The sequence below is a fragment of the Diadema setosum genome, chromosome 4 (assembly GCF_964275005.1).
Source record: "Diadema setosum chromosome 4, eeDiaSeto1, whole genome shotgun sequence".
NCBI classification, from domain to species: Eukaryota; Metazoa; Echinodermata; class Echinoidea; order Diadematoida; family Diadematidae; genus Diadema; species Diadema setosum.
The window spans coordinates 28,448,844-28,471,878 of NC_092688.1; the positions used below are offsets into that span (position 1 = coordinate 28,448,844).

A 23,035-nucleotide genomic window follows, 5' to 3' on the forward strand; every position below is an offset into this window, starting at 1 on the left:
ATAACCCGAAGGGGCTGTATCGCGTTCTATGATTTCAACGTAAATAAAATCCAACAATCAATTCTCATGAAATGAAAAGGTTATTTGATAAAAAATGGGTGGATTTATAAGCATTTTCCAAATAAATAGCATCCTAGCTTGTTATTTTAATTTCGAACATTTCAAAATGAAAATAATTTAGAATTGACACCATGTCAGTGTGGAGTAAATCAAGCTGTACACTTGTTAACAATAACTCAATACCCCCCCCCAAAAAAAAAAATAAATAAATAAATAAATAAATAACAATAATAAAATGCAATAGAGCCCTTCTGGTTCCCAGCTAACGATATATACGTATGCAGTTTAATAATGGAGCTGTAAACACCACAGACACAAAATGAACGCACTGAATGACATTCACTCCAAATATCGGAAGTATGACCATCTGTTCCAATCATATTCGAATTTACTCACTGTATTGTACTTCCAACATAATATAGATGTCAATAACGTGGACAACGAGTATATTTGTTTTGTCGTGTGATACATTCATGACAAATACATATTCTGATAATATTTGACAGTGAATGTATGCACCTGAAGGCTTACAAAAAAATAAATAAGCACAGAATGAACCAAAGTACTAGTATTTTGGTGGTTCAAGTTCATCTTTATTTTTCTCAAACTCTGCGTAGTAACATATCGGCACAATAGAGGCCTATACATGAAAATAAAGAAATATCAACATAAGTAATCAGTGAAACGGGGTACATTATAAATTAGACAGGGATTACAGAAGTTGGCATTATAGTGTAGAGTGTAGTAGGATGGAGATTGGGGTACCCACTGAAAAGCGACGCTTGTAGATTGTGGGTCCCATCAAATAATGTGGTTTCCAGCATACACTCCAAAGCCAAAATCAATTTCCCCTCTCCTTATACAACCAAATTATAGGAAGAACAAACTAGATCATACTACGTTTAATATCTCTCCTTTCAACGGAACGAGTTACCTAAAGCATACTTATTTATAATCACGTAGGACACAGTGTCTGTCATCTCACTACGTATCCGTACATGAAGACAGATTGAGAAAATATCCCGTCTACAATCAATGCGCCTTAATATTGAAGGTATAGCACCACATGAGATAATCTAGTAACCGGCCGCTATACCGCCTTTCCTTGGATCCGAAAAGGCGTACAGTGTGCCGTCTCTGTCTCGCAGGACGGCTTGGACGACAGCGAACCGTTCTTGTAAGAAGATGTCATGTCCTCTGTCCTCCAAGTAATGTAGCACTTCCTAAAAATCAAACAGCAACAACACCAATTTGGCATACTGGCATATGGCATATTCAAATAATTGCAGTGAGTTATCATGTTTGCATGTAACGTCAATTTTGTATCTGAAACCACGATTAGCCATTGGAGTGGAAAACAACTTTAAAAACAACAACAACAACAACTAAAGAACGCCGCCTTAAGTTATTCAGCGCAAGTAAAAAAAGGCTTTAAATAATGTTACCATAAATGTAAACATGGTCTTCATGTGAAAGGCCGAGGAAAAGGACGGATGACAAAATAAGCTTGATGAGAAACTTGGCCTATGCTTGCGTGAAACATTCTGTATATCAAGCAGGCTCTTAAACACAATCATAATGCCAGTACTGAACAACAGATACAGCACAAGAGGATGACGATTTCGAGTAATAGAGCCAAAAAGTCCTAGAAACCGTTTCTCACCTCATTGAAATTTTGTTCATACTGGATGTAGTTTGGTGAAAGTTGGTGATGGATTCTTCTTTGGTTAATAACGTTCCGGAGGTCTTCTTTAAATAGTAGAGTGCGCAGGCTTACCTGTCGAAAGTTACACAATAAATTGAATCTCTATAAGTTGTTTGTGTCATGAAACTGGGTCTAGTATCTTTACTCGGTAAAAATGTAGCATAGATATCGCATTACATGGTAGGAAGTTCCTTATGTCTTGTAGAACGATCCATATTTTATAATTCAAGCGAACCAAAGGAGGGAAGGTACCGTACAAGTAAAAATGATTTTTAGATTTGCGGCGCGGACGTTTGAGACGACGCTTGCGCTGGACGTTCGCCTCTTCCCTGCGTGGTGCTGAAAAGTAGTATTAGATTACGCTGAGACGCAACCACCCAGTGCCGTATATAAAGAGAGTCTGGCCAACTCGGTTTTCGGCTTATGAGTTTTGAAGCCTGTGATTGGTCAAAAGTGGTCCCGTGATCTTTGCGGAGCCATGTCGTTACCAAAGTGCGATCATACGCAGTGCCCATTGTTCACTACCACTTATTTGGTAGGTTTTCATTATTACGTCTGAGCTTACACGCTATCCCTGTACAGCAACGACGTGGCGTCCAATTTGCGAGTTGTTGTTGTTCTTTTACACAGTCAGACCGCAACACCCTGAAAAGCCTTCTCATTTATCGTACGCGTATGCATGGACCTTGCGGACATGAATACGTAATGAGCTGGAAGACCATATTTTTAGAGTCCCTGTAAATCTAAACGACATTACCAATCTTCCTGATTAATACATCGATAAAAAGCTGAAAAGTTGTACTTTGATGACATCCGACTACTTGAAAGGTTGTGACATATAAAATATACTGAACAAGGAAATTTTTAAAACATAAAATTTGCATATTTTTCATTTTTCTTAGGGGGTACATTAAGACAATGAAATAAACGTGGACCAAAATCGAAGAGGTATGAAATGAAAGAGGAAATATCATACCATGGAAATATGATGACTTCATGTGGACTGATTATTGGAACGGGTCAGGTGATCGAATAAATCATTGCGTTGTACAGTTAATTTTTGACGAGATTTCAGTTTGCCGCGAATACGCGTTTCTGATTGGTTAATTCCCTCTGAGTGGAGAGTTGAAACAGTTGGTCAGCGCGGAAGGACAGTAAACGTGTGCTGTACATACAGTAATACTCTGTGTGTAGATAAAAGTGTAGGACCCTGTGAGTGTGTGTGTGCGCGCGCACGATGTATGTATCAGGCGCGGTGGAGCACCCCAATTATCTCGCAGAAATCCATCGGCAGCCGAGCCTCATTTGCATAAAGTAAACAACATGTACTCGCGTAGTTGAGAAAAAGTAAACAACTTCTCAAGCTAATAACAATTTCAGGAAACCTATTTTCGGATTAAAATTGAGTTAGTTTGAATTTGAAAACATGTCCGAATATGCACATATAACATATTAAAGGATTTGACAATGATAAAATGTGAAATTTTAGCGAAAACCTGGCGAGCAAAATTACCAAAAATATGCCTCGAAAATCATCCTAAAATTCACGAAGTGTGATTGCGGAACAAAAGCGCCATTCAAACAAAGTACACCGAAATTTATTTATCTGCTTGCATTTTAAATTTCATACCATAATATTCCCGGCCATGGTTGTGTCGGAAAAAAACAGAAGGTGATGTCAAAAATGACACGAACGCAAAGCGTACAGGTCGGTCCCATGTATAATTAATCGCGTCACTGTGGCGTTGCATGTCACAGCACACACAACGCATTGCTGCATGCAGCGTGAGCGGCAGCAGCTCAGCAATCACCGCCGTGCGACACTCAGCAAAATTGACTGCGTCACATGCAAACCAACAATGAGCACGAAATCCTGAATCTCACGTACCACGCATGCCCAATGTTCTTTGTTTTTTTAGTACAGATTTAATCACAAATAGCCAAGATACATCAAAGGGACAAGAATAGAGTTTAATTTATTTTAAGATCAAGTTCATCATGTTCTACTAAAGGTCTGTGTACATCTATGTCCCTCTGTTTTACATTTCATACAGATATGCGGGAAAAGAAATGACGTCATTTTCAATTGTTTCGCCGACTACAATTTTCTATTCCAAACCCTGTAGAAACAAGTTGATTTCTCAAAAAGGGCAGGTGGTACAAAGCGAAAACTTTCACCATATATGGATTGAGGCCTGATGAACTTATGTTGCCAGTTTCGGACACATTGGAGCCCGGCCATAGTCCAGTCGGAAAAAAACAGAGAGCATGTTTTGCGAGAGGTGATTTTCAAAACGCTTTAATATCTCAAGTTCTAGTGCAGCAAATTTCATAATTTTTTCATCAAAAGGAAGGTTTTTAAAAACTTAGATAGTGTGGGAAGTTTGAGTTTACTAGCGGCACGCATAGCGGCACAAGGAGAAGGTAAAGATTTGACTTTTTCATGCACACAGTTTCGGGCAGCCGTGGATGCCCGTTGGAAATTCAAATAGAACGGGGCGATAATGAGATGCAAATTGGGGTGCTCCACCGCGCCTGGTATACGCGCTCGGGCTAAGATCTCCACGTCAACAACAAGAACAACGCTCCACTCTGATCGACAGCTCAACTTTGGCTTGGACTTTGTTAACTCAGCTAGCAGTAACTGTCGCATTAATGAATGGCTCATTATTAATCAATAATAAAAGATCAAAAACTTATTGTGCACACATAGTCCTTTGGGGATCTCTATCGTGAATTACAATAATTATTCCATCTAATTCCACTGTATACATCGCTGAGTAATTTAACTAATGATACCCTGGGAGCGCATGATTATGCATGTATCTCAAATTGCCACTCCACGATTTTCACTCGACGAGACTTTCAATTTTAATAGTTTTCTAAGCGAGGGACCAATTCAGTTCTTACTGTGCTATTATAACAAGAATCTCTAGAACGTTGGATATCAGTAATGAGTTGATTCAACTTTGGAACGGGTCGGGTGATCAATAAATAGAAAGCCTTGTCATAATATGTTCTAGGATCGTTTTAAAAAATGTCAGTAGGATGCGGTGATAAGAATAGCGGTATCATGATTTCATTTCACATGATATAAGCATTAAAAAGTCTGATTAATATCAAATATTCACAAATCATGTCAATTAGTCACGGAGAGTAGATCTTCATGTCGTCAATAAATGAATCTCGTAGACCATGCACTTTGTCTCTGAATTATCTCGCAAAATCTCGGGTGTTGAGAAGGACATGCGCAAAAACCTGCGCGTACGATAAATTTTTGATTTGAGCTCATTAACAGCAGCGTTGCAGTCAGACCGCAACTAGTAGCTAGTAGCTAGCCCCGGAGGCGTTTTTTTGTTTTGTTTTTTAAGACGGCACAGATTGGGGCATGACGCGTGTTAAACCTGTGGGAGAAACGTTGGGTTAGGGTTTTTGGTTAGGGTTTAGGTTAGGGTTAGGGTTGGAGTTAGGGTTAGGGTTAGGGTTAGGGTTTGATGGTTAGGGTTAGGATTAGGATTAGGGTTAGGTTTAGGGATAGGGTCCCCAATAGATTTTTAGAGTCCCCAATCTGCGCCGTCTAAAAAAAACACGCGCAACGGAGACCGCGCCGCAAGGCGCGGTCCTGGCGGCTACCTTGCAGCTGAGCGGGAGCAAAAATCACTGCCACAATCACGGCGACTTCACAAATAAAGCACGGCTAAATTTCTATCATAAACACAGTGACAATTAATACATTACCTTTTCGACTTGGTTTTTCTCACCCATTTATCTAGAAACTGCAAAATTTTCTACATTTTTATAGGAGTAATAAGCGGCCTGCCCTAGTGCAACAGTGGAGAGACTTGCTGCTATATCCATTAGTACGCATTACGCATGCTCTCAATGCACTGCACTGCATGCATGCTGTGCGCCTGTGCAAGTGATTGTGAGTTTCAGTGAGCATCGGTGAGCTGAAGATATTCGCGTTATAAGACAACATTTTCTGCATCATAAGCAATAAAATGCATCAAACAGTCGCCGAAATTAATCATTTAGGTTTAATCGACTTATGTAAGTATTCCTAGTAGTTTTTGTTGAAAAATTAAGGAAATATAGCGCCGAAACGGCACCCGTTTTGTACAACTCCTCGATCTGAATGCGAAAACGGCACAGCCCCAACGCTGCACGTTGGGGCTGGCCGCAGTTAGTACGTAGCTAGCCCACGCTCGTAATTCGATTTTGGGTCGGGTTGACCCGGTTTGAAAATTGATTTTAAAACGATGATTTTCTCTCCTTTATCGAATGGTATAGACAAAGAGCAACAGGTGAGGTATTTTACTGTTATAACTTGTATTTGAAGTCATATTGGACCTGTTTTATGCAGTTTTGATTTTCGTGGGTTTGCAAATGTGGGCTAGTACCTTTAAAGGCGCCTTGACGTGTTTGTACAAGTCGCCTTCGCGATTTCTCATCTTTGATGAGGCACATTAGGCGTTTTCACATGAGCCCGATGTTTCGAAATAGCGCGCTATTTTCTGACTTGGGAAATTAACCCGATAACGAAATAGCGCGCTATTTGATAATGTGAACTCAAATTAATTGTATCGCTCTGATCGAGAAAATTTCTCAACTCCAACTCGGGAAATTTCTGAAATAGCGGGATAGTAGCGCGCTATTTGATAATGTGAAAACGACTCAAGAAATTAGCGCGATGCATCCCATCATGCCTAGCGTGTGTGCATTGACCCGATCGAGGCAAACTGCACACAAATCATGAGGAGTTTTTGAGAGGGCACACACATTACTGATTCTGTTTGCACATACTCAGCTGTCGAATTAGCTCGAAAAAAAATTCGGGCTAATTCTCTTCGGGCTGATGTGAATAAGAAATGAAATAGCGCTCTAATTCGCAATCGCGAAAAATATCTCGAGCTTGGAGTTTTATCGGGCTGATGTGAAAACGCCTATTGTCGACTTTATACGAGTCGCCTTTTCGCCTCCTAGTCTTAAACAAGGCGCCATAACGACTTTTGTACAAGTCGCCTTATCGCCTTGTCGTCTTAAACAAAGCGCCTTAGTGAGTTTGTACAAGTCGCCTTCACGTCTTGTCGTCTTAAACAACGGCGCCATTAGCGAGTTTGTACATGTTGCCTTTTGCCTTCTTATCTTCTTGCCTTGGAGACTTTGTACGGTGAGGTATGTTACTGATATAACTTGAACTTGAAGTCATATTGGACCTGTTTTATGCAGTTTTGATTTTCATGGGTTTGCAAATGTGGGCTAGTACCTTTAAGAGAGTCTGGCCAACTCATAAATTGGACGCCATGTCGTTACCCAGCGTACAGTGCGCTTATGGTTTTAGCGTGTGCGCTTGGAGGGTTAAGTGTGTACGCGCAGGCGTCCCAAAAGCACGGTGTTGCTTGACTTTTCTTTCTCTTAGAGAGAGGGGGGGGGGAAGGGGGGTGGGGGAGAAAGGGGGGTGGAGGGGAGAAAGGGGGGGGAGAGAAAGGTGGTAGGTTGAGGGAGGGACATTCTTTCATTCCATCCATGTTGAACAAAGCCAACAATCAATCATTTTTACACATTCAAATAGACACAAGCACACAGGTATACCATATAAATAGGGAAGCTGTCTAAAGGACATAATTCCTGAATAATGATGAATTATTGCTGTGAAAACAAAAGAAGAATTCACAGTAAGTCGTATCGTAAACATTCACTAGACTGTATGCTATGTATATTGTATTTAGCAAGTTGTCCTGGGCCCCGTTGCAAGAAAGTTGCAATCAATTGCAAATAATTGCTAATTTTGAAACAACCATTCTGATTGGCTCAGGGTCTGCCCTATTAAGAAGACATGCATGCAACAATGATTTTGATTGGCCAGTGACAATCAGTTGCAAGTTGCGTTTAAACGCAAAGTTTCTAGCAACGGGGCCCAGGGAACAAGAATATTGTATAACAACATGATATATAAATTTACAATTCTAGCTGTGCAGAGGAGAGACGAATTCCACAGTTATTACTGTTTCGCATGTAAATACATTGTAATCATCAATTACCATCCTATTTAGTCCCATATATGTATGAAACTGACATGGAGGCCGATTAGTATGTAATTCAAAAGGAATACACCTATGTACAATGTACAACATGAAAAAGTGACGTCACCGATATTAAGGTATGTAAAATGATCTAAAATTGTTTAAAAATAATATTCAAAAAAGACATGTTGAACGAAAGCACAAGTATATACCTGGATAACATAATATGAGGGATATCCTCAGTGACATCTGTACCAAATAATAATAAAAAAACAACAACAACACACAAATAAAGATGTCCTAATGGCGACCGGTATTCCTCCGCCATATTACATTGTTCTCTTAGCAGGTGTAGAGTACGTCTTGACAATGTTACACCACGACAGTTTCACATAATTGGCAGAAAAAATGGCAAATTTGTCACTAAATTTAATGCGTCGAATGTTTACTCTCCTTGAACTAGGTGTGAATGGATGTCTTTTATTGTTTAAGAGAGCAAGTATTAAGGAATTTGAGCATTTTTACTTTTGCTTACTTCTCACTACTTTTTACTTACTACTATTTTCATGGCAATACTTTCAACGGTTATTTTAAAAATATATAGAAAATTCTGTCATTTCAGTATTTTCACCTACCTTTGACCATCATGGCCAAAATCTTTCCCTATCACGCGTCATTGTGTAGTAATGATGGCATGCAAATACGTGTACCATATATTTGGTTTAAGTTTGTGAATTGGGTAATTTCCAAGGTATTTAGGACCTGCATGGGTAATACTCATTAATTTCAACAATAATAGAGTAGAATTTTAACATTACATTTTACCTGACATTGATCCTTGACCCTTACCCCCTGATCCCATACCCTCTGACTGTTTTATTGCTATCATTAGGCGCCGTCAGACTGGCAAAATATCGAGAAGTTTAAGATCGCGAAGTCTTCGCGATCTTCTTGTCGTGCGGTCACACTGGCAGCCAAACTTCTCGATTTTTGGATCGAGAAGTTTGGGTCATCGGCGCGCGCGCCAAGAAAGAAAAGAGAGCGCGCCTTCTGATGGCTAGTGATTGTGACGTAACAATCCGCGCATGTACATGACAATGGCCTCGCGCTTTGGAGACACTGTCCGCAAGCATGTGGTGGACTGGTCACGTGACAAAGATCGCGAAGTTTCAGTTTGTCGCGGTCACACTGGCAAAAGATCGAGAAGTTTGGAGGGGGTGGGGGAAAAATCCCTAGTTGATGTGGGAAGTTTCGCGAGAAGTTTTGCGGAAAGTTTCGCTGGAAGTTTGCGGTCACACTGGCAAAACTTCGAGATCTTAAAGATCGCGATCTTATACTTCTCGATCTTTTACCAGTCTGACTGCGCCTATTGTTATTGTCATCATCATTATTATCATTATCATTATTTGGAGGATTTTTAAATCTTTATTTTTAGTCGGCTAGCAGCTCTCAAGAATATCGCGCCCTCTATTGACTGGCAATCAAGGAATGACTGAGGTTAAAAATACGTCGCCCGCTAGACTGCAGCGAGCTGCGACCCGACTGTTTAGCATAAGCCGTGTCATTCAGTAACCCAAACGTTGTACAAGAACTGTAGGTTTTCAATGTAACTTTTCCATCTGTCCCGCTTTGCCCCTGTGAATGTCCCACTTCAAATGTTACCATAGATATTGAAGTCACCATCCTCGAACTCCCAGATGCACCTAGTACCAGTCTGACATCACCGCTCCTATCATCCAGTAGGATTGTTGGACTCATTGACGACATAGGACGTTTTCCTGGTTCGATGAAATTGGGTTCAGACGGGGCAATGCCGTCCGAGTTAGGAGTTCCAGGGGTAGAGAAACTGTCCATCTGGTTGTTGAGGATGACACCGGTTGTGGGTGACATAAATTTGGACCCAAATCTAAAGAAAGACACCGATAAGCTTGTGAGGCGCCATGATTAATGGTTTGATATCATGTATTTCATACAGTCATGCAATCGAAACTTTTATTTTGGGGTTGTATATTACAATAGCGTTATGAAACATTCCATTTTTCTTGCCCATTACTGATGCAGGTATGAAGGTAGACATGTTGAATATTATTCATATTAATGAAATTCTTGCGTCGAGTTGTTTTTATTGCAACTGATTGCCAGATTGCCCTTCATCAACGTAAATAAGCACCGAATTAATCAGTGTTTTAGTAATAGTCATAATAATTTTATTAAAAAAATCTTGCGTAAACATAATCGGGATTGATTTGAACCGACGACCTCCTGATCACCGAACAGGCGTGTTATCCACTAGACCCCGAGCTTCCGTTGTTGCGGGTACTGCGTATTTATTCAAATCAATGAAATTCTTGCGTCGAGTTGCTTTTATCGCAACTGATTGACAAATTGCCCTATACGACATAGACATAATTTAGCACAGAATTTATCAGTGTTTTAGTAGTAGCCATGATTAAAAAAAAAAATCCTTAAAAAATCATGGGCATGCATTACTCGGTACGGATTCGAACTAACGATCGACCTCCTGATCGCCGGGCAGGCATCTTATCCACTAGACCACCGAGCTTCCGCCCGACAGCGCCCGCTGGTTCTAATTCTTATAGCATGCACCGGGTGGTGACACGACATTTGCTCCAGTCTTATTTTCTCGAAGGACTTAGGATTAGGGTTGTGATAGGGTTTTAGGTTTGGTTTGGTGTACGGGTTATAGGATTAGGGTTAGGGTTATGTTCATCAGTGTGACAAGAATTTGTTTCGCTTAGCGTGCAAATATTTCATGGGAGCAATTGACGCAGTATTCAAGTCAATAGAATTCTTGCTTAGAATTGTTTTTATTGCTACTGATGAACATATTATACACTCCATCGACGTAATCTATTACGTCCATGTAGGCGTGTAGCCATGGTAAATTTTTATCATGGCTACTGTAACACTGATTGCTTCGGTGCCATATCAATGACGAGTCCTTGACAGTAGTTGACAAGTTAGTAAAGTATATGCTCAGCATCCAGAGACTCTTTTCCACGCCAGTCATGGGAAGTTTTTGGTGAAATCCATGAAGTTTTTACTCCAAAGGGTTGACATTCAGCCAGACAGGAAATATTCAAAATATCGTCTTTAACCAGCTTCACTTCCAAATTAACTATACACGTAACAATGGCTAAAGGTTCAAGGTCACTGAAATGTGGATTTAAAGGCCCCGTCACACTACAGCGTATAAATCAGCGAATGCCTAGCGGATGGGCAAAATTTTGCAAAGTCCAGATACGCTCAAATCCGCTCGAATTCGCAAGCAAAATGTGGCTTTCGAACGTTCGCCTAACGAAGGATAAGCATATGCTAACCGTGTTGCGAGCGGATAAAGTAACGAATGAAAGCGAATGCGTACAGTCCATCCAACGGATGCTGAGCGGACAAAGCGAATGAGCAGCGAATGCCCAACATATGCAGAGCGATACTGACTCACACTTCACCAAAATTAATCATTTTGAGCAGTGACAGTGTCAAGTAATGTGGTGACTGTGAAAATGGCCCCAAAAAGAAGGAAGCAGAAGTCACCAACAAGTATAGTACTCCTGATGTCACCACCCTCGACAGTCCTCAAGATTCCCCTATTAAAGTGCACTTCCTTCTGATGACCACGTTGACGCATAATGTTGGTAGTCCAACATCCTCCATTACGTCTGGTGCCTCCAACTGGAGTCGAACTTTCACAATTCCCATCGAAATTCCATGCAGAGATTCCCATTTACTACAGGTTGACTTTTATAGCAGCGGTTTACAATAATGTTCTCGATACAAGCACTGCAAGTGCGGTTATTATCTACCATATATTACTTAATGCCAGAATACGTATAATGTAATGTCATGTAGGGGTGTACCATAGTGGATAAGACTCCCGATTCCCGAACCGAGGACCCGGGTTCGAATACCGCCCAGTGCTTACATCCTTGGGCAAGATTTTTTTACCTACGATATCCTTCTCGACCCAGGTGTAAATGGGTACCTGGCAACGCTAGGGTAATAATAATAGCAGGACCCTCTGGTAGAGGAGTGGCAACACTGAAGAGGCTACAGGCTGGGTAAATAAGACCTTTTTCTTATTATTGTTATTATTATCATTATTATTATTATTTATTATGTGTGCTATGAATATCTATTTGTTTTTTCCTACTTCGTTTAATATTAACGTGTGTTGCTGTTCAGATTTGGTGGGCGAATTTGGACGAACGGCGGACGAATAAGAAACGAACGCAGAGCGACCAAAACTTTCGATCAGCGGATGCTAAGCGAACGTAGAGCGACCAAAACTTTCGATCAGCGGATGCTAAGAGAACACAGAGCGGATTGTCATTCCGTTCGTCATCCGCTCAAGATTTTGGACATGTCCAAAATCAAAATTTGGCTCCGGCGGATCTCTGCGAATCTCTGCGAACAGCTAGCGGATACAGCGAACGTCAAGCGAGTCACGAACGACGAGCAACGGATGTGAGCGTATCTCCAAAATTTCGAATCCGCTGGGCATTCGTTGGCTTGATCCGCTCTAGTGTGACGGGGGCTTAAAGGACAATAAATTCATATACATGTAGATTGAGTGAGAGTGAATGCATCAATATTTGTAAAGCATGTCTGTGAAAGTTGGGGGAAAATTTGACAATCTGTTCAAAGTTCTGAATATCATTAAACTTGCCTCTAACCAGAACTACATTTCGCTAAATCTGTATCTAGTTCTCTTTTTCTGGTCCGAAATTTTGGAACTCTCTTGATAAGAATCTTTCAGTTTGAATATATTGCCTTTTAATTAAAGAATTTTAAAAGAAATTCTTACTTTTCAGTATGAGTTATGTTTTTGTCAGAGTTAATTTCAAGTCCCGTTTTACCACGATCGTCTGTCGTTTATTAGAACTCCTCTTTACACTCCTTTATTTTGGGGAGCTTATATTTCATGCCTCACGTTCCCTAGTTTTTACCCATCTTCTTCCTCTTCCCTCTCCCTTTTCTCTGTCCACTGTTAAGGTAGTCTCTTCCTGTCATTCATTCCACGCTTATCTTACCTTTCCCTTTTTCCTCATTAGAAGAGAGCCGTCTCGTAATTGTTAATGTGGCTGTATGTGTGTACTTCGTCTTTGTCTTACTTTACTTTCTTTGCCTCGTTTTATCAGTTTTGTAACTACACTTTGTTTATGAGGGGACTGCAGACTACAATAAGCTCTGCTTTTTAACAGTCCTTTTCAAATCCAGCCATTTTTTTTCTGTCCTTGTCTTGAAATCATAAAATTGTATTATGTTTCATAGTTTGTTTTTCTTTGCATTGTTGTATCATCAGTATATGTGCGTTCAGATGAATGTTGTAATCGTATATGTTGGAAACGAATTAAAACGAAACCAAACGAAGTTATCAATTTCTGCGCAGTCACTACTGGATGAGAAGACGACTACAGCGTATCGATGTCACACGCGTAGAACGATATAAGAAATATCTAATGAGAATTTCACTAATTTTTTTTGAAAAAAAGTGCACATTACTTTCCTCGACTTGCCACTGACGTATGTTAAGCATGGGCGTAAATCCGGGGGGGGGGGGGGGGGGGGAGAGATGGGGGGATGAATTCCCCCCCCCCCCCCCGAAATGGGGGAGGGGGGATGGCCTGTACATTCATCCCCCTGAAATTTGAGGAAAAAAATGGAGGAAGCAGAAATGTGATTGTATCAATTTTGGCATATTGCATGACGTTCGTACGCCCGCCTTCAGACAGGTAACAGAGCTGAACAGTATTCTTTCTTGTAGGATAATGTATACATAATTTTCTAAAGCGCTCGCTCGCTTCGCTCGCTCGCGAAAAAAGTAATATCGACATAGGGTATGGTCCAGACCGTGACAACATCAAATAGTATAGGCCTACATGTAATGATGTTATGACGCAAGCAACTCGGGATCATCTGCAAATTATGTACGAAAACAAACAAACAATAACAATAACAAAACTATACCGCCATAATTTAACCCCCCTCCATTTCCTGAATCATTCCTGAAACGATGATGACTCGGTCAGGATACATCTATGGGCATACCCAGGGATGATGAGGGGCGTCGAATCTATCGGGGGGGGGGGAGGGAGAGGGGCCAAAGGGGCATTTGCCCCGCCCCTACGGAAATGTTGGGGGCAGACAAATCATTTGTTCCCACTGAACTCTATAGAGTATATTGAACTATATAGAGTTCAGTGTTTGTCCCCCAAGCAGTTCCCGAGATGAGGACAAATCTCGAACTTTCTTTATGGAAAATTGTCCAAATACTGCCAGAACTATGCACCGGATCGTTGAATTGCAATCATAAACATGGAAAAGCTACTAGGTCCCTTTCGATAGACTTTGCACACTTTTGAGATTGACGTATTTCCTTATATTTTATCAAAGAGTGTGCAGCAGATCTTTCATTTACAAAAGCTCCCTCATATGCAGAGGCGTCGATGGGGGGGGGGGGGGGGATGGATGGTTCCCCCATAAAAGTATTGGGGACAAACATATCATTTTGCTCCTCCTCGTAACTCCCGAGATGTGGAAATGTTCTGACTTTTTGATAGAAAACTGTCTGAATATTTCACCCAAAGATGGCTGAATTTCAATTCTGAAAATACAAAATCTCCCTCGCGTAAGAGGATAGGCCTAACCCCTTCCATACCCTCCCCGTTCAGTCCTTTCTACTTAATACACTTTAGATTGACAGATTTTAAAATGTTTCATCCAAAGTGTGCACCAGGTCTGTTACTTCAGTTTTGAAAAATGCAAAATTTTCGTGGGTGGGAGGAGATATCTAGATACTTTCAATAACAGAGGATCCCCCCCCCCAAAAAAAAAAAAATAATAATAATAGTATACACTTCTGGGATTGAAATTTTCCCAGATTACATCATAAATGTGTTTACAAGATATTTTCATCTGAATTCTAAAAATGCAAAAGCACCCTCGTATGCAGGGGCGTCGATCCTGGAGAACGGGGGCATGGACGGGGGGTAGGGGCAAACATTTCATTTTGATCCCCAATGATTTCCGAAATGAAGAAAATTTTCTTGCGTTTTTTGATAGAAAACTGTCAAAGTGTGTACCAGATTGCAGAATTTCAATTCTGAAAATGCAAAAAAAAAAAAAAAAAAAAAAAATCTCTCTCGCGTGGGAGGGGGATACCCCCTCCCCCTTTCGGTCCTTTCCCTTTTTTTTTTCATTTTAGATTGACATATTCCCAAATGTTTTATCGCAAGTGTGAACCAGGTCTGTCACTTCAGTTACAAAAAAGAACACAAAAGATATACCGCGGGTGGGAGGGGATATCTTCTTTCAATCAACCCTTTCCCCGCTTTGTTTCCCATTAAAAACTTTAGTACACTTTGGGGATTGACAGCTTTTCGAATTTTCCATCAAAACTTTTCATTTGTATTTGTATTCTAAGAATGCAAAGGCCCACTCGTATGCAGGGACGTCGATCCTGGAGGACTGGGGGGGGGGGGGCACACATTGCATGTCATTTTGTTCCCCAATAATTCTGAAATTAGGAAAATTTTCTTGCGTTTTGTCCAAATATTTTATCCAAAGTGTGCACCAGATTGCTGAATTTCAATTCAATAAAATGCAAAATCTCCCCCTCTGTGCCCCTTTCCCTAGCCTCAGCACACTTTTCAGATTTACAAAAAATTCTGAATAATTCTGAGTGCACAAGACTTATCACTTATAATATTCCGAAAACTCGAAAGTTCTTTATGTATAAGGAGAATATATAGATATATATACTGGGAAAAAAAAGCTCTTGAATATGGGAGACGTATCGTGCCACCCTCCCATCGCTTGGTCCCCTCTATAGACTTAGTACACTTTGGGGAATGACAATTTCCGAATTTTCCACAAAAGTGTGCTTCAGATTGCTTTATTTCAATTCTAATAACGCAAAAGCTCCGTCGAGTGGGAGGGGGAAATCCCCCTCCCACACCCTCCCCCTAAGCTCTACCTCACTAGACTTTGTATATATAAAACAGAGATAATGCACACTCGGAATAAGAGCTAAATCCCATGATTTTAGCACTTCCCTGAAAAAAAAAAAAAACCCTATTTATTTCTTCAATTATTTTTTTTTATGGGGGGGGGCGCTGGAAAAAATTCTATAAGTATTGCACCAGATCGCTGAATTTCAGAATTTCAGGTCGGAAAATGCAAAATCACCTTCATGTGGGAGGAGAAATGCCCCTTATCTACACCCTCGTGTGCTTGCTTTTTCTGTTTGAATTGCTTAACAGACAGCGTTCATGATTATTCATCGTAAAAATTAATACAATGAGTTTATCTAAATAATACCATTTTATAGGTAAATTGTTCACTGTAATGTACATCAAAATGTTCTGCTACCTTAAACAAGTGGGACTGTTTCAAGTCGATAAAACATGCAAACATGCATAAAATTGCACCATTTACAACATCAAAATGCAAAAAGTTCTCACCGTGGAAGGGGAAAACCCCCTCCCACACCCTCCACCCCCCCCCCCCCCACCCTCGCTCGCTCCGCTCGCTCGGGTTCGGTCACGTTCATGATATTCAGTGTAAGAGTTAATACAAGAAGTTTATTTTAATGATACCAGTTTACAGCCAAATTTTGTTATAATAATCTACATCAAAATATTCTGCTACCTTAAACAAGTAGGACTGTTTCAAGTTGATAAAACGCGCAAAAACATGCATCAAATTGCACCATTTACAACATCAAAATGCAAAAAGTTCTCACCGTGGGAGGGGAAACATCCCCCTCCCACACCCCCTCCTTCGCTCGCTCCGCTCGCTTGGGTTCGGTCGCGTTCATGATATTAAGTGTAAGAGTTATACAAGAAGTTTATTCAAATGATGCCATTTTATAACCTAATTGTTTTATAATAATCGACATCAAAATATATTGCTACCAGTGGGACTGTTTCAAGTCGATAAAACACTCAAAAGCATGCATGAATTTGCACCATGTACAACATCAAAATGCAAAAAGTTCTCACGTGAGAGGGGGAACACCCCCCCCCCACCCCCCCCCCTCTCACACCCTCCCCCCCCCCCCCTCCCTCATATTCAAGTAATGTGCAGTTTAATGTTTCCAGGTTAGCGTGCCTGGTCAGTGACGGGGCATAATCTGCACATTACTTGAATATGAGACCGTTCTGAAGCAAATAATTTTCACATAACAGTAGATATATTATAATGTACTCTTAAATGAATCCCACAACGATTGGAATAATCATCCCTCAGCATTCCCACTGATTCCCACTAATCGGTTACTAGCCATCCTTAAAGTTCAGACTGGAGTTGGTCCCAGAAGGATGCAACACTACTTGGTAGTCTGTAAAGCACCCCCACCAGCCATGTGTCACTTCTAAACATGACTGATGCCCATATGAGCTCTGTTCTGATGCCTTCCTTTTGAATATTAATGTAAACAGGATTAAGTGACTGGCGAGCTGCCAGCAGAACACCACCACCGCGGCGACCAGAGCGATCATGACGAAGGATTATGTAATCTTCGGGAATACCAAGTACAGAGTCATCAACATCATTTCCCAACCATGTTTGCGTTATGCACACGATGTCTGGTCCAGAGGTATGAAGGAAAAGTTCCAATTCAGCGAGCTTTCTACGCAGGCTCCTTGTGTTAAATGAGGTACAGAAGACATGGGTATGACTGCACCGATTCCTTTCATTTTCATCTGAGGCGTACGTCCACATGACATTTATTTTGTTGTGGACCACGGTTAGGACTCACATCACCATAGCTCAAAAAAGAGATGAAAGCAAGCTACAGAGTTGACACAGCATAGGGCACAGGCAGGGTGCTGTATTTGCAGTGCAGTCTCGGACCAGCAGAGGCATGCCTATGTTGAATAGAGGTGGAAAGCACTTGGTGCCCATCCAATTGTTCAAGCACAAGGAACAAAAGATGGATTACAAATGTTCTCATTGTTATAAGCAGTAGCCCAGGTCCACATACTTCCTCAGTAGTGTTAATCTATTCACGATGGCTGGATGAGTGCATGGTCACTCAGTAGAGTGACTCTATTCACGATGGCTGCGTGGTCACTCAGTAGAGTGACTCTATTCACGATGGCTGGATGAGTGCATGGTCACTCAGCAGAGTGACTCTATTTACGATGGCTGGATGAGTGCATGGTCAGTCAGTAGAGTGACTCTATTCACGATGGCTGGATGAGTGAACATGATTGGTTACTATTACCTCATAAGAGGTAAAAGGTCGAAGATTTGTTTATTTGTTTCATTTTTCCATCTGGGAAGATGGCTGGATAGCTGTAAGCTTCAATGATAGTCTTCCATGGGGTCCAGTTGGATGTGAGGCTGGATCACTTCACGGGTTATGCACCTTGCACATTGCAGGATCTTTTAGGCCTACGCGCCCGAGTTGTGACTCTCTCACACATTGGACTTCCATTTTATGTCTTTTCCGAGGGACAGAGTGTTTTGCCTCTTACTAGAGGGGACGGGATAAGTGTACACAACATTGGTCAGTCAGACTCGGGATTCGAACCCGAGTTCTTTTGGATCTGGAGACAGACGTCCTACCGACTGAGCCAAATCACCGCTCATGTCAAGGTCAAAGGTCACCTAACTTCAGGGGAAAATGTCATTATTCTGTGGTTATCGTCCACAAAGAAACGGTTGAAGGTAAATTCTTGGTAAGTGGTAAAGGCCATGCAGTGAGCTTCTTTATAAGAATCTACCTGTAAGTGAAGAATCATTTTCTTATGGCAGATAGAGTGATTGCCTGAAAAAGGCAGGCATACCAGATGACTGCACTCTTATGAATGCAAAGTCAAACGTTACCACGAACGTACACGAGCAAAAAAAAAGAAGTACATATATATATATATATAGATAGATATTATATATATATTTACTGTATATGTATAACACCGCATGCAGGATCGATTATGCACGAATTCCTTACGTGGTCACCCAAAAAGACCATGACCATGTAGCGTGGTTACATTCAGTCACCCTAAGAGCTCGACACCCACGAGTCATACAGCCCACAAGCTCGATCTAGACAAAAAAAATCACATCAACACATAAGTTTCATGTGCTCGACACTAGGCAAATAAGGTCCGAGAGCTCGATACTAGGTAAAAAATGCCCACAAGCTCGACACTGCATAATTAAGCCCTTTCATGTATTGTCGTTCTCTTGAGCCTCTTTTTTTTTTTCTTTTTTTTTTTGCCTAGTGTCGAGCCCGTGGGTCTTGTTTGCCTATAGTGTCGAGCTGGTGGACCGTATAGCTCCTGAGCTTATTTTAATTGATGTCGAGCTTATACAAGGGTCTTGTTCACTTCGTGTCTACCTCTTGGGCTGTATGACACGTGGGTTGTATGGCTCAAGCTCGTGACGTGCACCCGGTTTGTTATAACCCAGTCAAACTTGCACATTTATCTAATCTAATCTATGAAATCTATACATCAAACTTGATATAACTGGACTAATAATTTTCCACCAAATGTATTAGTATTTTGTTCACCCCTGCATTTAGATTCTCTACTGACAATTTCGCAACATCAGAGTATTGTCACGATCAAAGCAAAAATTTTCCGTAAGTCCGAACGAATTGTCAATACACAGGATTTTAGGTGTTGTTTTTTTTTTTTTCTTAATGCCGCTTTAATCTTTACCTCTAACTAGACATTTGGTGAGATTTTTTTTTTTCTCTTCTCAAGCAACAAAGTGCTGCTTCACAGTGGAGCCCCGGGCACGCGTATGAGAGTCACTACTCTTGTCAGAATCACTATACATCCGTCCTATATGTAGAAATTATGTCACTTTTAAGTGACATTAGATGAGTAGAAAACGATGTAAACAATGCAACAACATCACGAGTGAAAGTCGCGAGTACGCGAACATCTGTACCGCGAAGTGTATTCTGTCACTTGCGCTTTCATTGGTAAAGATCTTGTACCAGTCGTCCGTCCCCATCTACATAATCTTTAAATCAGTAAACCAAGCAAAGTAGGGACTATTACTATTTTGATCACTATATCATCAAATGCAGAGGTTAAAATCTTTCCCAGTGGCAGGGATGACCTACATTTTCTTTTTGCAGAGTGCTTTATTTCATCAATATCTATAATCCGGCATTCAGTCTTAATGATTTCATTTTCATTGATTTTGTCACTGGTGTAATACGTATTTTCATCCATTACTTACAGAAAAGGGGGATTTTTATTTTGGTGTATAAATGAGTGGGTGAACGGATAAGTACAAACTTGATGCCATATGTTTCATTACTACATAAATGTCTGCCAAGACTTGATTGACTTTTAATCCATCTAGTGTCACATCTGAAGAAACTCAATGGCCCGAATTCACAAAGGTGGTACAAATGAAACCATGGTTTAAACCATGGACAAAAACCCTGGAGCGCCAAGTGCTGCATGGAATATTTCGTTACGTAATCAGTCATTTCGTCGATGAAATGACCGGTTTTTGGAACTAAATGAACATTTCGTCCACGAAATGATAACTTCGTTAACGAAACGGTCATTTTGTGGACGAAATGACCAATTTCATAACGAAATATTCCGTGCAACACTTGGCGCTCCATGGTTTTTGTCCATGGTTTAAACCATGGTTTCATTTGTACCATCTTCGTGAATTCGGGCCATGACATGTGCGTTATTGAGTAATGGTTTGCTTCTTCACCCATGCTCTTTGAGTTTCCTTTTTAAAGATGCATCTGAAAATAATGGTATGTCTATTGTTTTTACCCAAATTCGTCTCTTCTCTGGTTCTTTATGTAGATCAGGCTTTACATACTCCAGAACATTTTGCGCTGCTAGAGAGTTAGAAAGATGTATTTAGACCTTGCAGTATAAGAGAAGATACCACTCGGCGAGAAAGAGTAACTCTTACTCTGCCGTTTGGAATTCAGAGATAAAGTCTGATTAAGCTAACAGCTTTTGCAATAATATCATTGCTTACAGAGAACACGAGATTTATACGGTATGAAAAAAGATTGTGATGAAATTGTTTGCTGGAACAGGCGTTCGGTCCTGCGATCGACAAAAGTATGCAAAAGAGACATGAATGCATAGTAACAGTCTCAGAGTCCATTTGTCAACCACTCTTTGACTCCTGTGTTGTGTGCCTATACTCGTTTCTCAATACTGATGATACTATTCTTTGGCTCAAATGCTTTAATATTATGTCCATGAATGTTTCATCTTTCACTGCGAGTCTTGCATAAAAAAGTCCATAACCGCTAATAAGATAATTTCATGAGCAGAAAATAGTTTTTACGAAATATGAATGATGTCTTCTCTATCCTTTCTTAATCCCATTATCAAGATCGGCAGTCACACTTTATAAGCTGGCAAATTCTACGGCATTTTCTTACCCATTATTGATGGTACTAGTCATTGCTACAGCATCTCCGTTTGGCGAAACCACAGAGAGATGCGACGTTCCTTCATCAAATGCATTCACATAAGGCGCGTCATATTGCTGTACATTGGCATACGTCACCATGTTGTCATCGATCGTTTGACGTATGAGGGACGCAAGACTTTCTGACGTCATGTTAGATATAAGCTGCATGAAAGAATCGGCAGAATTTATATTTTTGTAGAACATTACAGTCTGGAAAATTCATGGGAAAGTCAAGACATGTGAATTTATGTAGGTATCTCAAGGCACCTTCATGCAGTTGTTGCCTTTTTCTTTATACTCTAATGTGGAAGGTCCAATTGGATTGTAGATATCTCTACATATACAATGTTGAACTCACTGCACTATGTTTTCAACTTATCAATTAATATATGATACTCGCCTAGGGCATATACAGTTTTGCTTCAGCTTTGCAACATAAGTGAAAGGCGACACTGTCGAAAGAATACCTACGTTTTGGATAGGGACGTATTCCTCATCGCCGAGCTTTGCTCTCTTCGCAAAAGCAAACTTGGTCGCTTCGATGAAGCGGTGGTACAATAATGTCTCGTCCTCAGGAGTAGATATGTCCGATGCCGTATAGCCATACTCTAATTGAATTGATACAAACAAGTCAAGGGTTATTGACAGTTGACTTCTCTTTTCAAATGACGATCGAATTCTCATCTGTGTTTTGGTTATCCGTTGCTATAAAGCTGTGAACTTGTAAATTGCTAGGATACGCGTGAAAAGAAACAACCACTAGGCAATCCACACAGGCTCGTGTGACACTTTTTTTTTCAACTAAAACCTTCTTCAGACAACCATTTCTTAACTGGTTCTCGGGATTAATTTTCCAGTAGGCCTATTCAGTTGGCTTTAAAAAAAAGACCATTGATATGTAGGAAAGAGGAAAAACATTTAGCTCTAAAACATGTGTGTATTGTAATCACCATTTCTTTGGCGTGACTTGCGTGATAAGCTATATACCAATTAGGGTGTTGATGTCTTTCTTTAGTTTGCTTTTCGTATAATTCTCTGCGCTAGACCTGAGGCATGCTACGTGCAATACAAATTTGATACCCCTAAGGTTTATGCCACACTGGCAACTATCAAGGAATGCTGTTAAAAAATGTAAGTCACATGGCACATTCTGTAATTAGCGTGACAGAACATTTGGTGCATACATGTGTTAGATTACCGTCTTAATTATTATGCCAAATGAACAGAAACGGTTAAGATGGAAATGCCATGTTTAAAAAACAAACAAACAAACAAACAAAAACAAAAACAAAAAACGTATTTCCAGCCTGTTTCAAACGGGTTATTGAGAGGACTCTAAACATTATAACATACTGAGTGTGGCACCAATTAACCCCCCCCCCCCCCTTTTAAAAATCCTAAGCATTGTCAAAAGAAACAGAAAATCCGGAAGTGACGAAAATAGAAGCAGTTGCTGTTGCTTCTTTTTCGTTTCCTCCGTGGAGGACTGTAACTAGCCGTTGTTTTTAACCAGGCTTGGGTTTGATAAGATGCATAAAATGCTATTAGCTAATTACCGGTGTCCATCAGCATACAGCCTACATACCTGCCACTTTTACACGTCTTTATTACTTAACAAGGGAAATATATAGTTTCTATTAATATGAACAACTTGTAGCATCCATCAGGACAGTGAGAATCCCTTCCTGACAGGGCATCACCAGCCATATATATATATTGGTGTGACAAGTGGAGCTTGCAGCTGGTACTTCTTAAATTTCAATGTTTCATTGTGCAAATATCACGATATACCCAGGAAGTG

At 40.5% G+C, this 23,035-nt stretch overlaps 1 protein-coding gene across 1 annotated transcript in view; it reads right to left on the reverse strand.

Moving 5' to 3' along the window:
* Window positions 1-704: 704 nt before the first annotated feature.
* LOC140227778 (glutathione hydrolase 1 proenzyme-like) overlaps window positions 705-23,035 on the reverse strand; it is a 62,213-nt gene continuing 39,882 nt past the window's right edge. Inside the window, exons 8-12 of the mRNA XM_072308175.1 lie at window positions 21,706-21,842; window positions 21,203-21,396; window positions 9,451-9,694; window positions 1,724-1,837; window positions 705-1,283 (exon numbers count right to left, since the gene is read on the reverse strand). Coding sequence (XP_072164276.1) covers window positions 1,137-1,283; window positions 1,724-1,837; window positions 9,451-9,694; window positions 21,203-21,396; window positions 21,706-21,842 — 836 coding nt within the window. The 3' untranslated portion in view covers window positions 705-1,136. The remainder of the gene's footprint in view (window positions 1,284-1,723; window positions 1,838-9,450; window positions 9,695-21,202; window positions 21,397-21,705; window positions 21,843-23,035) is intronic.